The following is a 16,377-nucleotide window of genomic DNA, read 5'->3' on the forward strand; positions in this document are numbered from 1 at the left end:
ACACAAATCATTTCATAAAATATTTGACTGATTTCTTCCATTTGTGAATTTCAAGTTTTATTCAGAAAGCATGATATTACTGACTCCTCCTTTGCATTCCTAACGTACTTGATTCAAAGGAAGCCTTTTTGATATTTAAATACCACACCAATGTACCTTTTTATGTGCAAAATAGCTAGGTCTTGAACAGATGACATTTTTGACGCTTCATTTACAGCAGCTTTTCGTGAAATATTTCAATTTTTCCTCAGATTATTAATTAAGTTTTTGTTCATTACCCTGGTTACTTTCAAGCAGTTAAATATTTTCATGCCAAACTAGACCTCATGCTGGTGTTCTGATACCCCATTTACCTGTTTCTCTCCCTTTGTTTGGCTATGAAAATTTGGACAAAACCTCATGGTGTGAGTTATAGGGAGTCTTGTTTTCACTCTGCTTACGTGTTTACAAAAACATATCGAGTGTTAATCACATAATAAAATGGTCCTTTCTGCATGCTGTCATTTCCTAAATTCGTCGTTTCGATATCTTGAACCTTTTATGAGACACGACGATTTTTACAACCACTTGATTCCCGAAGCGGAGGAAAGGTTCGGATGCGCCACGAGTGAACCATCCGAGGATATAACAACCAATATCTCAAGAATGAAAAGAGATATTATTCCGTTCTCAACTTTAAATACAATTTAGATATATTGGTTACATTCCATACACAATAATGTATGGCCCTAAATGAACTATATGGAAAGTCTACACAATGTGATTTTATCTCTGCAGATTCTTAAAAATTTCGCGCAGCCATGTATTCAATTTCGTGCAGCACAGTAACTATGACGAATAATGAAAATCAAATCTGACCTTTATCATTTAAGGATATCAAACTACAGGTTGCGGAAGAATCAAATTTTTTTCACCGAATAGTTTTCTTAAAAGCAGATGTTAAGTAATTCACAGCTGCCATCACATCTGCTCCACTGCTTTGCCAAGAAGACACGTGGCTGTTGCTCTGTGTCGTGCGTGCTGCAGCAACAAGATTCAAACACGTTTGAATTCAAACGTCGCCAGTTGCAGCGGGAGACAGGCAGTGACACAGATGTCACTCACGTAGGACACTTCCGTAAATAGACCTGCGGTAGTGTTTTGTCACCTGAAGCTGTCGCGCACTGTTGCTCGCTTCTGTCGTTCACATAGGACACAGCCTTAAACTAGTTGTAAGTGAAAGAAAATTCTGGAAAAGGGAGACACTGATTCAACGTTAAAATGGAGTTGTTCCCGTGGTACACACTATGAGACAAAATCTGGCGATAGAATTAGTGACTTAAATCATTTGGAATTTGGTTTTAATATAATTTGCAACTATATTTGCAGTGCAAATTGAAAAGGCAGGTCCTGAAATTCTGATGTAGCCCACTGACTTATTTGCAAATCTTCGACAACAATTTTCCTTTTGAACAGTTCCTGCACGTGTTTAAAATGGTTGTTAAGAGTCTGCAGTATGTTCCGGATCACATACTCATGTGAAAATGTTCCCCCTCCCAATACTGAAATTAACAAAATCAAAACCTAGTAGTGCAGTCTCAATAGTGTTCATCTGCCTTAAGCAAATAATTTGATGACCAGCACTCTAGCTAGTACATGAAAACAGTATTCTTTCCTGTAACAGTTACACAAGGGTTTGCTATTAGTGTTTTACATTCTAAATGAAAAAATGTCTCTGAAAACCAGTAAGTCACTGATTCACCTTTCTATTGGCAAATCACAACATTTACCCTTAGGTAATGTGCCCTTTTAACTTAACTATGACTCAGCTGACACATTTCACCATTACTATTATAACACAAATAGTGCAAATAATTTTACAGCAATCCACTTACAACAAACATATGTGGTGCAATTTCTTTAACATAGGCTTACCTGCAATAATTTGTGATGAACAAAAGGTGGCATCGTTTTATGTAGTGCATACTCCATCAAATAAGTTAATAATGTTTCCTTCTCTGCTTCAGGTAACAATACCCACTCTCTAATCAAAGCTTCTTTCAGCAAGTTTATTGCTTCAAATAAAACATGGTCCACTTTTGATGTTTCTGCAAATGGTCAGATTGAAAGCATGAGTTATATCTTGAAATTGAAGGATGCAGTAAAATGTAACTTAATTAAGTGCATATTAACCGACAATTGCCATCAACAGAAGTACAGGAAAAGTATAATTCAGCATATTCAGAAGAAAAAAAGAAACTAATGCTACACTGTCAGTCAAGAAGTAGCTATTTATGTTCTTTAACAATCCATTCCTTAAATAATAGACAGCAGCATAGAAACACGAAAAAAAAGAAAAAAAAAAGAAAAAAAATGAATTTTTCTTGGCACATTATTGGTGAATTTTGGAATTTTAGGTAATGAAATTCACTCAAACGAAAATGAACAATAGGACAATAAAAAATGTAATTCCAAAACTCAGAAAATGATGAGAAAAAAAAGAAGTGTTAATTAGTGTTCCACGAAATGCAATGATTGTATGACATCATTGGCCAGGAGACCCTGTCTGGTGTTGTTCGGCTGCCTGGTTCAAGTCTTTCTATTTGAGGTCACTTTGGTGACTTGCAAGTCAATGAAAATGAGATAAAATAAATAGGGCAATACATCCACCCAGTCCCAAAGTGAAGAAAATTTCAGACTTGGCTGAAAATTGAACCCAGGAATCAACGAAAGAGAGGCAGTGATGCTAATCACTAGACCACACACTGTGGACTAGTGTTTAACCATAAAAAAGGAGACACCTGACTATACACAGGAATACAGCAATCCAGAAACCATAAAAAAGAGAAAGAGAAAACTAACCAACAGTCTACTAACCTCACTGTGGATAGTTGGTCCCAAATCTAGCCACTGTCTTCCACGGACTACTCAAGCAGTGATTAATCACCAACGACTAAAGACAGCTGAGTCGCAATCATTTTCAAAAAAAGTTATGACGATGAATTCAAATAATTATCAACCTATACTTTATGTAATGTTTGTTTATTATTATTAGTTTCCATCACAAATACACACACATATCTGCACTTCAAGATGGCAACCATCAGTGTTGCCATCATACTGTTGCTTGGAAATAAATACACACAACGACATCTAAAGATGTCAAACCAAAGTACCACCTTTTACTTCCGTCATTCTGCTAGCACCTGCTGAAACTACTGGAAAACTGCCCATCCGCAGCTGACACAGCTTCTATCAATATGGTGACCTTTGACATGTCCTATTGTGTCAACCAAGTAAGACATCAGAATTACACTGTGCCTTTGGAATCAAATTGCTATTTATACAGTTTAAATGACACTGAAGGCTAAATTCAAGCAAGATTCAGGGGGCCAAAACAGAATTAGAGGACTCTCATGGTTGTCCATTTATCTCGTCTGCAAATCACGTTTATAATACGTTGACTGAACCAGGTAGACATCAGAATAAAAGGCCATCAATGCTGGATGTACCCTTATATAGCGAGATGTGGAAACACATAATGCACCCAGGAACATTTTCAAACATGACTGCTTTCATGGTCCAGGCATTCTGGCGTGGGGAGGCATAATGTTGAATGGTTGTATTGATCTCCAAATCTTTCAAAATGGTACACTCACCAGTCTACATTATTGTGACACTGTTCCCCTTCCCAGTGTGTGTCTTTCAAGGGGTGCATTCAGCCCTGACTTCATTTTTATGGATGACAATGCACAACCACATTGAACAGCGCAGATGGAGGAGCTCTCAGCCCGAGTGGGTACTCGGCAAATAGACTGGTATGCCCGTTCTCCCAATTTAAATCCCATCAAGCACATATAGGATGCATTGGAAAGACATATCATAGCACATTTGCATGCACCAACGACCACCCAGCTGTTGTCAACAGTACTGGTGGAGGAATGGAATGCCCTACCCAAGAACTCCACACCAACTTTGCAGCTAGCATGAGAGTAAATTGCAGAGCATGCATTACCATCCATGGTGATGTTACACCCTATTAAGAACCATGTACCACCTTTTGTAATGTCCGAGTGACAATCAGGAATTCGGGTGAGTTCAGTGTAATTATTGTGTCTGAATAAAAGTGTCATTTCTGTTCATCTCACTGTGTCTTTGTTTCAGTTACCTACTGTACTATACTATAGCAGTTCATTCTCAGTATGGTCCAAGTATCATCAAGCTATGTTACTTGGCAGTGACACATTGTGCGAAAGTTACTTTCATCCTTTTATCTTTTGGAAGTTATCAAAACATTTTTACTGTCATTTTAATTAATTAATTAATTAATTAATTAATATTAATTAAAAATGTTTTTATAAGAAGCATGTTACATGTATTGAAGTATTTTCACCTAATACAATGACTGAGATAACGCAGTTCCTGAGAATTCTTTTTAAAGAAAGTGTCCAAAAGTAAGCTGAGCAGTTCTCTTGTATCAGCCTTCAGATTAGTTCAGGGAAGGTATCCTCCACAAAACCTATCATATCACTGCACACAAGAGATGGTCCCGGCTGCCAATAAACGTTAGTAACATTGGGGATAATTTCTAAAAAGGAAACCAAATGTGTAAACTTGTATCATATCGCAAAAACTGATAAAGTAAATATCAGTAAAAAGACTGATATGAAGAGAGATGAGTAATTTAATGTAGTTTTATGTTATAGCTGAAAGTGTTCTACGTTACAACATAATCAACTTTTACTATGTGAAAATTTAAGTTATAATCCACAAAGTGTCTTCCATCAAAAGAAATTAATTAGACATAGATTGAATGTTTGCAATCAGTCTTATACTTACAAAAAGGAAAATGAATTAAACAGAATTATATCACAATTTTTTTTATCATTTGCCTCAAGCAATTTAATAAAACCTTAGAAAACCCGTGACTGGAAGGCTCAATAAAGATTAGAGGTGTAACCATCTCAAGCAGAATTCCAGTGTCTTCAGTACTGTGCCATTTTTCTCAGCCATTCATTCATAAGGGGGCAGTTCTCCCTTGAGAACTATTGCACATGAAAGTGGATTTGTGGAAGGTCAACACAAAGTGTGACATCTGGACTCCTTACACATATGCTAATATAGAGTAAATGCCTGATATAGGTAACAGTAGACTGTGATCTTTCACTACACATTTGGCATTTGGAAAGGCATATAATACAAAATGGATCCATTTCATACCTACAAGTAACAAAGTAGAATGTAAGATGCAAGCTGAGGACAGCCCAAAATTGTAACACTTTTTCTTTAATTGAGAAAATTGAATTGGTGAACCAGATGGTTTGCTTTAACACCACAGTGCAGGATGGAGATAGTGTGCTATTTTCTTCCTCTGATCTTGGAATTCACTCATCTGACCAATTGGTTGGGGCTTAAGAGCTCAACACACACTATGAACTGCACATCACACTTGAACTTCATATTCTCCACATCCTTAGAGCATAATGTAAAAGCCACATTAAGTACCAAAAAAGAGTCTATGGCCAATCATGTGTCTGAACTCCAAGACTTCAGATTTGTAGTCAAGATATGTATCCACTTAACCACCAATATGAGGGGATAATAGCACACAAGAAAAAGGGAGAGAAAGTGGGTGATAGTCTGTCTCATTATCAATCAAATGCCTCATACATTAATATAAGCGTAGAAGGTAAACCAGTCAGAGTAAATCAAATATGGTATGACACTGATTCTATAATAAAATTCAGCAAATAATGGAAGATTAAAGTGTATCTTAAATTGACTCAGGGGCAGAGGAGCAAGTGAGAGTCTTGTCTGGCTGTTCTCATGAATTAGACTTCAAGAATAGTGAAAAACTCTGTGACATGAATGAAACTGTAACTAGTACACTTATGTTATGGCTATCACCAATACTAATATGCTATGACCTGACTTTAACAGTGTGTTACTCATTCACTATGGTTTCAATTTTTGTGCTCCCTCATAAGTAATCACTACAACAACGAAGATACTTTAAAGTATAAGAAGAGAAAATAAATTGCTGCCCACCTAACTTTGAACTTTATGAGGCAGTATTAATACATTACAAAGCAGTGCCACAAAGAGAGAGAAAAGTTTTTACCATTCATAACTCACAATTTTTTCACGACATGTGCCTGATATGTAACACACCATCAGGATATTTAAGGATGACAAAACATCTTAAGATATGAAAATGGAATTCTCCCATCCCTTTCTTTACGGTCTACCACTCAGTTGGGCAAGGATAAGGCTTTGGCAGAATTCAAATAAGTTTCTCGTATTCCTCAAAACTAATCTAAGGAAAATCACAGCAGCCAGACCATGATTTGCAGCCATCTCCTCCAGAACACGAGTCCTTACACAACACTGAAATAATTTTGTGACATGAATGAGACTAGTACAGTTTTGTTGTGGCTCTAGGCAATACTTGTATGCTAGACTCTTTTTTTAACAGTACATTTATCACCAATGCACTTACTTTGCTGGAAACTTAAGAATTCTTTATTTCCCCAAACCTTTTTCTTCTTTCATTGTACAGAGAAATTATTGACATAAATAGACTTATTTTTCATCTGTTGATCACTGTTTTTATTATCTCAAACTGACCAGTTTTGGCCAGCATTGCTCATCTTCAGATCCTTTCTCATATTTACAGAGTAACCAGTCTTAATGTAACAACCAGTTTCACATCACCCAAATCCAGTCAGTTTGAGATAGCAAAACAGCAATTAACAGACAGAAAATAAGTGTTTTCTACAAACAGCAATTGGGGATAACTCACTGTTGGCAGGTATGTCCAGTTTTGATAAAATAATTGAAGTAATGATCTACCAACAACAATGAAATGAAAAATCAATCAATAACTGAACACACTTCCCCTACTGCTAATAAAAGGTTGGTTGGTTTAAAGGCAGGAGAAGTGACCAAACTACGAGGTCATCAGTCCCTTGTTCCTAATAAAACAATGCCACACGTGTGAGAATAAAATGGACGAAACATAAAACACAAAACGGAAAGAAAGGAAAAGCCACAAGAATGAAGGGAAGGCAACAAACACTAAAAGAAACAAAAGAGGACAAGAAAACAACAGAGACGCTAGAAACAGAAGAGAGTAAAACATGAAAAAATCAGATTACAGTGGCTGGCCAACCACGAGAATAAAAAGGGAAAGCCAGCCACTCTGCAACACATTAAAACCTCCACCCTAAAAGCACTAGGGTGGAAGACAAAGAGGGACAAAGGACATGCGCTAAAACCTACATAGAAGCATAAAACCCACCCTCATGGATAAAACGCAAAACTGAAGCTGCTGTGGAGACATTGTCACCCACCACCGAAGGCAGGGTGCTGGGAAAGTTAAAAGTCTGCCGCAGAGTGGCTAAAAGTGGGCAGTCCAGCAAGAGGTGGATGACTGTCATTTGGGAGCCACAGCGACACTGAGGTGGGTCCTCACAACGGAGTAGGTAACCATGCATTAGCCATGTATGGCCAATGCGGAGCCAGCGGAGGACAACCGATTCCCTGCGAGAGGCCTGCATGGAAGACTTCCACACATTCATAGTCTCCTTAATGACATGCAGTTTGTTGTGCGTGCTGCTATACCATTCTGTCTCCCAAAGCCGGGAAACCCTGCAGTGTAAGACAGAACGCAGGTCAGTTTTGGAGATGCCTATCTCCATAAGCGGTTTCCGCGTCGCCTGTTTGGCCAGCCTGTCGGCAAGTTCGTTGCTGGGGATTCCGACGTGTCCTGGGGTCCACACAAACACCACGGAACGGCGGGACTCTTCCAGGGCATAGATGGGATCCTGAATGGACGCTACCAAAGGGTGGCGAGGGTAGCACTGGTCGATAGCTTGCAGGCTGCTCAATGAGTCAGTACACAGGAGAAATGACTCGCCAGAGCATGAGCGGATGTGCTCAAGAGCACGAGGTATGGCCGCCAGCTTTGCAGTGAAAACACTACAGCCAAATGGCAAAGAGTGCTGCTCAATATGTCCTCCATGAACATATGCGAAGCCTACGTGACCATCAGCCATTGAGCCATCAGTGTCAACCGCTTTAGAGCCCCGGAACATGTCAAGAATCGACAGGAAGTGACAGCGGGGAGCGGTGGGGTTAACGGAGTCCTTAGGGCCATGTAAAAGGTCCAGACGAAGCTGTGGCCTAGGCATACACCATGGAGGCATACGTGAACGGACCGCAAGTAGAGGTGGTAAAGGGAAGGACTCCAGTTCGGAGAGAAGGGACCGCACGCGAACCGCAATTGTTAAGACCCGATCTGGGCCGCTGATGCGGGAGACGGACTGTCGCGGGCGGGAAAAGGAGACGGTAATTCGGATGCTCAGGGAAACTATGAATGGGTGCTGCATAACTGGCAAGCAGTTGCACAAATCTGATCTGCAGTGGAGGGACACCAGCCTCCACCAGGACGCTGGTCACCAAACTCGTCCTAAAAGCTCCTGTTGCTAATCAGACACCACAGTGGTGCACAGAGTCAAGTAAATGCAATGCTGAAGGCGCAGCCGAACCATCAACCACACTCCCATAGTCAGTTTGAGATTCGACAAGAGCTCTGTAGAGCTGCAGCAGCATAGAGCGATCTGCACCCCAAATGGTGCTGCTCAGGCAACAGAGGATATTGAGGTGCTGACAGCACTCCTGCTTAAGCTGATGAAGATGAGGAAGATAAGTCAATCAAGTATTGAACACCAGTCCTAGGAATTGATTTGTCTCCACTACAGTGAGTGGATCGTCATTAAGGTAAAGTGCGAGTTCCGGATGAACGGTACGACGCCGACAGAAGTGCATGACACACGACTTTGCGACTGAAAACTGGAAGCCACGGGCTAGAGCCCATGACTGCGCCTTGCGAATGGCAACCTGGAGGCTCCGCTCAGCAACAACAGAACTGGAGCAGCAGTACGAAATGCAGAAGTTGTTTGCATACAGAGAAGGTGAGACGGAGGGCCTGACAGCTGCTGCTAGACCGTTAATGGGCACTAAAAATATAGAGACACTCCATACAGAGCCCTATGGGACTCCATTCTCCTGGATAAGGATGGAACTATGGGAGTCACCAACTTGGACACGGAAAGTATGGAGCAACAGGAAGTTTTGGATAAAAATCGGGAGTGGTCCCCGGAGTCCCCACTGATACAATGTGGCAAGGATATGATGTCGCCAGTTCGGACCTGACAAGGATGCAGATAAAATAAGTAAAAAGGTTAAATGTCTTTGGACAAGCCAGTTAAAGTTATAAAACGCAGAATACGAGCAGCTGCTCGAGCGTCATCAGCTAAAACATCTGGTAAAGTAGATGGCAGGGACAGGACAACACGAAATTGACTAAAACGGGGACACGACAATAAAACATGGCACACTGTTAATGCCTGACCACAAGGGCACTGCGGGGCTGGGTCACCGGAGAGCAGGTAGCGGTGGCTAAACTGGCAATGCCCAATCCGCAACCTGGTCAGAAGGACCTCCTCTCGTCGAGATGGTCGGGAGGAGGTTGTCCAAGCAGTTGGGAGCGGTTTGACTGCCCGGAGCTTGTTTCCTTGGAGGGATGACCAAGCATCCCACCACAACGACACAAGCCTCTTACACGCATCCCCACGAACGTCAGATGACGGGACACAATGGGAGGCGGGCCGAGGCAGGAGGACTGCAGCCTTGGCTGCAGCATCCGCAGCCTCATTCCCAGGCACTCCTACATGTCCGGGAACCCACAGAAAGCTGACAGGAGAACCATTAGCAGTGAAAGATTGGAGGGACTGCTGTATCCGTTGAATCAAGGGATGGACCGGATAGGGAGCTCCAAGGCTCTGAAGAGCACTGAGTGAGTCAGAGCAGAGTACGTACGATGAATGGCGGTGGCGGCGGGCATACTGAACGGCCTGATGGAGAGCAAAAAGCTCGGCCGTAAAGCTCGAACATTGGTCAAGGAGCCGGTATTTAAAGGTGGCGGCCCCGACGACAAAGGCACAGCCGACACCATTGTCAGTTTTGGAGCCATCGGTGTAAATAAAGATGTGACCGGCAAGTCGAGCACGAAGTTCGACAAACCGTGAGCAATACACTGCAGCCTGAGTACCCTCCTTCGGGTGTGAGCTGAGGTCAAGATAAATATGAACCGGAGCCTGGAGCCAAGGTGGTGTCGGGCTCTCACCCTCTCTGAAGGTGGTAGGGAGGGCAAAATCCAATTGTCGAAGCAGGCGACGGAAGCGGACTCCGGGGGGCAGCAGGGCAGAGACATACAACCCGTACTGACGGTCGAGAGAATCGGCGAAGAAGGACTGGTAAGCGGGGTGGTCGGGCATAGACAACAACCAGCAGGCATACCGACACAGCAGTACGTCGCGCCGGTAGGTCAATGGTAACTCGGCAGCTTCAGCATAAAGACTCTCGACAGGACTAGTGTAGAAGGCTCCAGTCGCAAGACGTATCCCCCGATGGTGGATGGAGTTGAGCCGGCGTAAGAGGGATGGCCGAGCGGACGAGTAGACGAAGCTCCCATAATCCAGCTTCGATCGGACTATGGACCGATACAAGCGAAGCAGGACAGTGCAATCCGCTCCCCAAGATGAACCGCTAAGAACTCTGAGGACATTAAGGGAACGTGTACAACGGGCCGCCAAATAAGAGACATGTGGAGACCAACACAGTTTCCTGTCCAACGTGAGCTCTAGAAACTTAGTTGTTTCCACGAATGGGAGAACAACGGGACCGAGATGTAAGGATGGCGGAAGAAACGCTTTATATCGCCAAACGTTGATACAAACCGTCTTCTCTTCAGAGAACCGGAAGCCATTTGCCACGCTCCATGAGTAGAGGCTGCCTAGACAACGCTGACGGCAGCGCTCCAGGAGGCATGTTCTCTGGGCACTGCAGTAGATCGCGAAGTCATCGACAAAGAGAGAGCCTGAGACATTAGGTGGAATGCAATCCATAATTGGATTGATCGCGATGGCAAAAAGGGCTACGCTCAAGACGGAGCCCTGAGGCACTCCGTTCTCCTGGAGGAAGACGTCGGACAATACGGAACCCACACGTACCCTAAACTTTCGATCCGTTAAAAAGGAATCAATAAAAAAGGGCAGGCGACCGCGTAGGTCCCACCTGTGCATAGTGCGGAGGATACCTCCTCTCCAACAGGTATCATAAGCCTTCTCCAAGTCGAAGAACACGGCTACCGTTTGGCGCCTTCGCAAAAAGTTGTTCATGATGAATGTCGACAAGGTCACAAGGTGGTCAACAGCGGAGCGGCGGCGACGAAAGCCACATTGGACATTAGTAAGTAGCCGTCGAGATTCAAGAATCCAGACTAACCGAGCATTAACCATGCGCTCCATCACCTTACAGACACAGCTTGTAAGAGAAATGGGGCGGTAACTAGAAGGAAGGTGTCTATCCTTCCCGGGTTTGGGTATAGGAACAACGACGGCATCACGCCAACACATGGGGACCTGACCTTCGGTCCAGACGCGATTGTAGGTACGAAGAAGGAAGCTTTTGCCCGCCGGAGAAAGGTGTGGCAGCATCTGAACGTGAATGGCATCTGGCCCCAGAGCAGAGGACCGGGACAGTGCAAGCGCACGTTCGAGTTCCCGCATAGTAAGGGGGGCATTATAAGTTTCCAGATTCAGCGAGTGGAAGGAAGGTCGCCGAGCCTCTTCTGCCTCTTTCCTGAGAAGGAAGGCAGGGTGGTAATGGGCGGAGCTTGAAACCTCCGCGAAAAAGCGGCCAAAGGCGTTGGAGACAGCCACAGGATCAACAAGGACCTCATTACCTGAGGTCAGGCCAGGTACCGAGGAGTGGGCCTTAATGCCCGACAGCCGGCGCAGGCCACCCCAAACGACGGAAGAGGGAGTAAAACTGTTAAAGGAGCTGGTGAAAGAGGCCCAACAAGCTTTTTTTGCGTTCTTTGATGACTCTACGGCATTGCGCTCGGAGTCTTTTGTATTCAATACAATTCGCCAACGTAGGATGGCGGCGAAAGGTGCGTAAAGCGCGTCGTCGAGCACGGATAGCGTCCCTACAAGCCTCGTTCCACCAGGGGACGGAAACGCGACGTGAAGAAGAGGTAGTACAAGGAATGGAACGTTCAGCAGCATTGATGATAACAGCCGTGAGGTATTCGACCTGACTGTCACAGCTGGGAAAATCGTGGTCCGGAAAGGTCGCCAGGGAGGAGTAAAGTCCCCAGTCAGCTTTCGGTATGTTCCAGCTCGAAGGACGTGGGGATGGGGTGTGGTGCAGGAGACGAACGACACAGGGGAAGTGGTCGCTCGAATAGGTGTCAGAAAGGACATACCACTCGAACCGACGGGCAAGAGTGGTAGAACAGATCGAGAGGTCCAAGTGGGAGTAGGTATGAGTAGAGTTCGAGAGGAAAGTCGGGGCGCCGGTATTGAGGCAGACAAGATGGAGATGGTTGAAGACATCCGCCAAGAGTGAGCCTCTTTGACAGGATGCAGGAGAGCCCCAAAGGGGATGATGGGCATTGAAGTTGCCAAACAATAAAAACGGCGGGGGAAGCTGAACGATCAGGTGCATCATGTCAGCCCGACTAACAGCAGATGACGGTGGAGTGTAGATGGTACAAACTGAAAAAGTAAAAGCAGAAAGAGTAATGCGGACAGCTATTGCTTGGAGTGGGGTGGTCAATGGGATGGGATAGTAATAGACATCGTCCCGAACGAGCAACATGACCCCACCATGAGCTGGGATACCGTCCACAGGGGTGAGGTCATACCGCTCCGAGGTATAGTGGGTAAAGGCAATACGGTCAGTCGGGCGCAACTTGGTTTCCTGGAGACCAAGGACGAGCAGACAGTGCAGGCGGAGGACCAGTTGTAATTCCTCCCGATTAGATCGAATACCTCTTATGTTCCAATGAAACAACGCCATCGCTAGTCAAAAAGTTGGGGGAACGAGACGGGGAAGAGCTGGTCACTTCGACGGCCGCGGAGGGCCAGGTTGCGAGGGAACAACGCTACAACCGACGGGAGGCGGATCCGGTTCCATCGACTCGTCGCCAGCTGCGGCCGCTGTCCCTGGTTGTGTAGGAGGGGCAGCATCATTTGCCGACGAGAGGCCAGCTGAGCGCCTGGCAGCAGAGCGTCCCGGCGAAACTGAGGACGGCCGGGAGCAGCGACTCACGGATGGAGCGTCAGACGAAACGCGCCGGGGTGGAGAGGGGGATAGAGACTTCTTCTTTGAGGCCTTATTGGAAGGCCGAGGAGGCACAGGGATGGTGGGCTGGACCCGAAGAAGGTCCTCACGTGCGGGGTCCGTTTTGGAATGCCGGACCTCGGAAGCTGGGGTCCGGAACGTTTCCCCGATGGACGCCTGAGAAGAGGATCGCTTCTCAGGTGGCGGGGGGAGAGGAGGAGGAGGGAGGGTGGCCCCTGGGGCAGAGGGGGCGGGGGCCACGGGGGAGGAGGATTTGGAAGGGAGGGATTTGGGAGGCGGAGGCAGAGCCCCCTGATGGGCGGAGGAGGCGGAGGGGGGACAGGATAGGGGTGAGGATACCGCGGAAGGAGTAGACACAACTGAGGCAAACGAAGTGGTCAACGGAATGGGATGGAGGCGGTCATACTTCTTCCTGGCCTCAGAATAAGAGAGCCGATCCAAAGTTTTGAGTTCCTGTATCTTCTTCTCCTTCCGATATGCGGGGCGGTCTGAGGATCTAGGCGAGTGGAGGCCAGGGCAATTAATGCACCGAGGTGGTGGGGTGCATGTATGTTCCTCACAAAGAGGACGTCCGCAATCGCCACAAAGGGGCTCAGCCTCACACCGTGACGACATGTGCCCAAAGCGCAGACACCGAAAACAGCGCATAGGAGGCGGGACGTAAGGTCGCACGTCGCACCGGTAGCACATCATCTTTACCTTCTCCGGGAGAACATCCCCCTCGAAGGCGAGGATAAAGGCCCCGGTGTCGATGCGACGGTCTTTGGAGTCGCGCTGGACTCGCCGGACGAAATGCACGCCTCGGCGCTCCAGGTTGGCCCTGAGCTCCTCATCAGATTGTAGCAGGAGGTCACGATGAAAAATAACCCCCTGCGTCCGATTTAGTCCCAGATGCGGGACAATGGACACTGGGATGTCCCCTAGGCGGTCGCACGCCTGGAGCGCTGCCGACTGTGTGGCGGAGGTGGTCTTGATAAGAACGGACCCTGAACGCATCTTGTTGAGAGCCTCAATTTCCCCGAAGATGTCCTCAATGTGCTGAACAAAGAACATGGGCTTGGAGGTGGCGAACGTCCCCCCCATCGCTTCGAGAACAGACCAAATAGCGGGGGAAGTACTTCGCCCCAAGCCGGCAGGCCTGTCCCTCCTCCCAGGGAGTGGCCAAGGGGGAAAGGGCAGGAGAACCAGAACTAGAAACGGTACCTTTTCTTTTGAAAGACTCGGCCGCAGAGCGACCTGACGACCTGATACGTGTTGACGTTTCATCTGCGAAACGTCCGCCCCGATACCACCCACTCCGACCAGGGGCTCTCCCCACAGGCGCCACCCAGCCTCAGCAAGGGCCACCTGGCAGGATGACCGTTGCCGGGAGTCCTGATGCCCCAAGGAGACGGGCATCTACTCCTTGGCCGACGTGGGGAGGGTGCAGCTCAGGTATTGGCAGTACGATCCCTGTGTTGTCAGGGGGCTACAACCTAGAGGGTACATGACGACCCCACCACAACGGGCTGGCTACCGTGCTGGATTTCTGGTGCCATGGAAAGTCCATCATGATCGCTGGTGCAGATGGGGACGCACTACGGGCGTAACTTGTACAACCCATCAGGCGTTTAGGCCCAATTTGAGGAATAGCGGGCATGGTTACAACGCCGGTACAATGCTGAGTGCCAAGGTCTTAGTGCACTTAGGACCAGTGGTACACCACGTAAGGTGTCCTTCCCCAAAAGGCTCGTACTTATGTAGAATTTTGAAAAATGGAGGTCAAACCCCAAGGGGGACCATCACATGGAAGGCCGAAACGGTTGAAACTCCTTTTAGTCGCCTCTTATGACAGGCAGGAATACCTCGGGCCTATTCTTACCCCGGACCCGCAGGGGGGAGGCTGGGGGGGTAATTCTCCTATGCAGAGGCTCGAGAAAATTGCTCAGCAAAGTGCTCGGCAATCACGTTTGCGTCGTTACATAACTCGCCATTTATGGTAACACCAGAGACAGCTGTTGGAGCCTGATACCCGAAAAGACGTTTTATCTTTGCCCAGACTTGGGAAGGTGACGTGTGGCACCCAATGGTGGAGACGTATCTCTCCCAACACTCCTTCTTCCGTTGTTTGATAATGCAGCAAACACGGGCACGGAGCCGTTTAAAAGCTATGAGGTGCTCCAGGGAAGGGTGCCACTTATACTACTGTAGAGCTTGCTGAAGCTCCTTAATTGCTTCAGCGACTTCCGGCAAGCACCAAGGGACTGCCTTACACCTGGGGCAACCTAAAGAGCGAGGGATCGTGTTTTCTGCCGCAGAAGCAATTGTGCTAGTCACCTGCTCAACCGTCACATCGATGTTACCGTGTGGGGGAGATTCAGTGGTGACAGCAGAGGTGAAAGTTCCCCAGTCTGCCTTGTTACAAAGCCCATCTCTGCAGACGTCCGAGTGCCTGATGCTGGGGCAGTGACAGAAAGATGGGGAAGGGGTCAATACCACACAGGTCATTATGTGCTCTACAGGGGATAGATGGGAAAGTCCTGGGCTGCAAATTGATAAATCAATGGCCGAGTAACTACTATGAGCCACACTGAAATTTGTGGTGGCCCCTGTATTTAAGAGGCAGAGATCGAACTGCGACAGTAAAGTTTCGACATCTCTGCCTCGGCCAGTAAGCATGGTACCACCCCACAAGGGGTTATGGGCATTAAAATCTCCCAGAAGTAGGAAAGGTTTAGGGAGTAGATCAATCAGTGCAGCTAATACATTCAGGGGTACTTCACCATCTGGAGGAAGATATACATTGCAGACAGTTATTTCCTGCGTCGTCCTTATTCTCTGACAGCACAGCTTCAAGAGGGGTCTGAAGGGGCACATGTTCACTACAGACTGAGTTTAGCACATGAACGCAAACTCCACCTGACACTCGATTATAGTCGCTACGGTTCCTGTAATATCTCTTATAGCCGCAGAGGGCAGGGGTCTGCATTGCTGGGAACCAGGTTTCCTGGAGGGCAATGCAGATAGCAGGTGTAAAGCTTAACAGTTGCCGTAGCTCAGCCAGGTGGTGGAAAAAACCGCTGTAATTCCACTAGAGGGTGACATCGTGAGAAGGCATGGAACATTCAATCAGGCAGTTTACGTCTCAGAGTCACCTGCTACCACCAATTTATTGCCTGAGCAGATCCATTGTGTCTGAGGGTT

The 16,377-nt window shown here is 46.5% G+C and overlaps 1 protein-coding gene across 1 annotated transcript in view; it reads right to left on the reverse strand.

Moving 5' to 3' along the window:
- LOC126469818 (exportin-4-like) overlaps positions 1–16,377 on the reverse strand; it is a 225,342-nt gene that overhangs the window by 185,084 nt on the left and 23,881 nt on the right. Inside the window, exon 3 of the mRNA XM_050097100.1 lies at positions 1,915–2,087. Coding sequence (XP_049953057.1) covers positions 1,915–2,087 — 173 coding nt within the window. The remainder of the gene's footprint in view (positions 1–1,914; positions 2,088–16,377) is intronic.

This window comes from Schistocerca serialis, chromosome 3 (genome assembly GCF_023864345.2).
Source record: "Schistocerca serialis cubense isolate TAMUIC-IGC-003099 chromosome 3, iqSchSeri2.2, whole genome shotgun sequence".
NCBI classification, from domain to species: Eukaryota; Metazoa; Arthropoda; class Insecta; order Orthoptera; family Acrididae; genus Schistocerca; species Schistocerca serialis.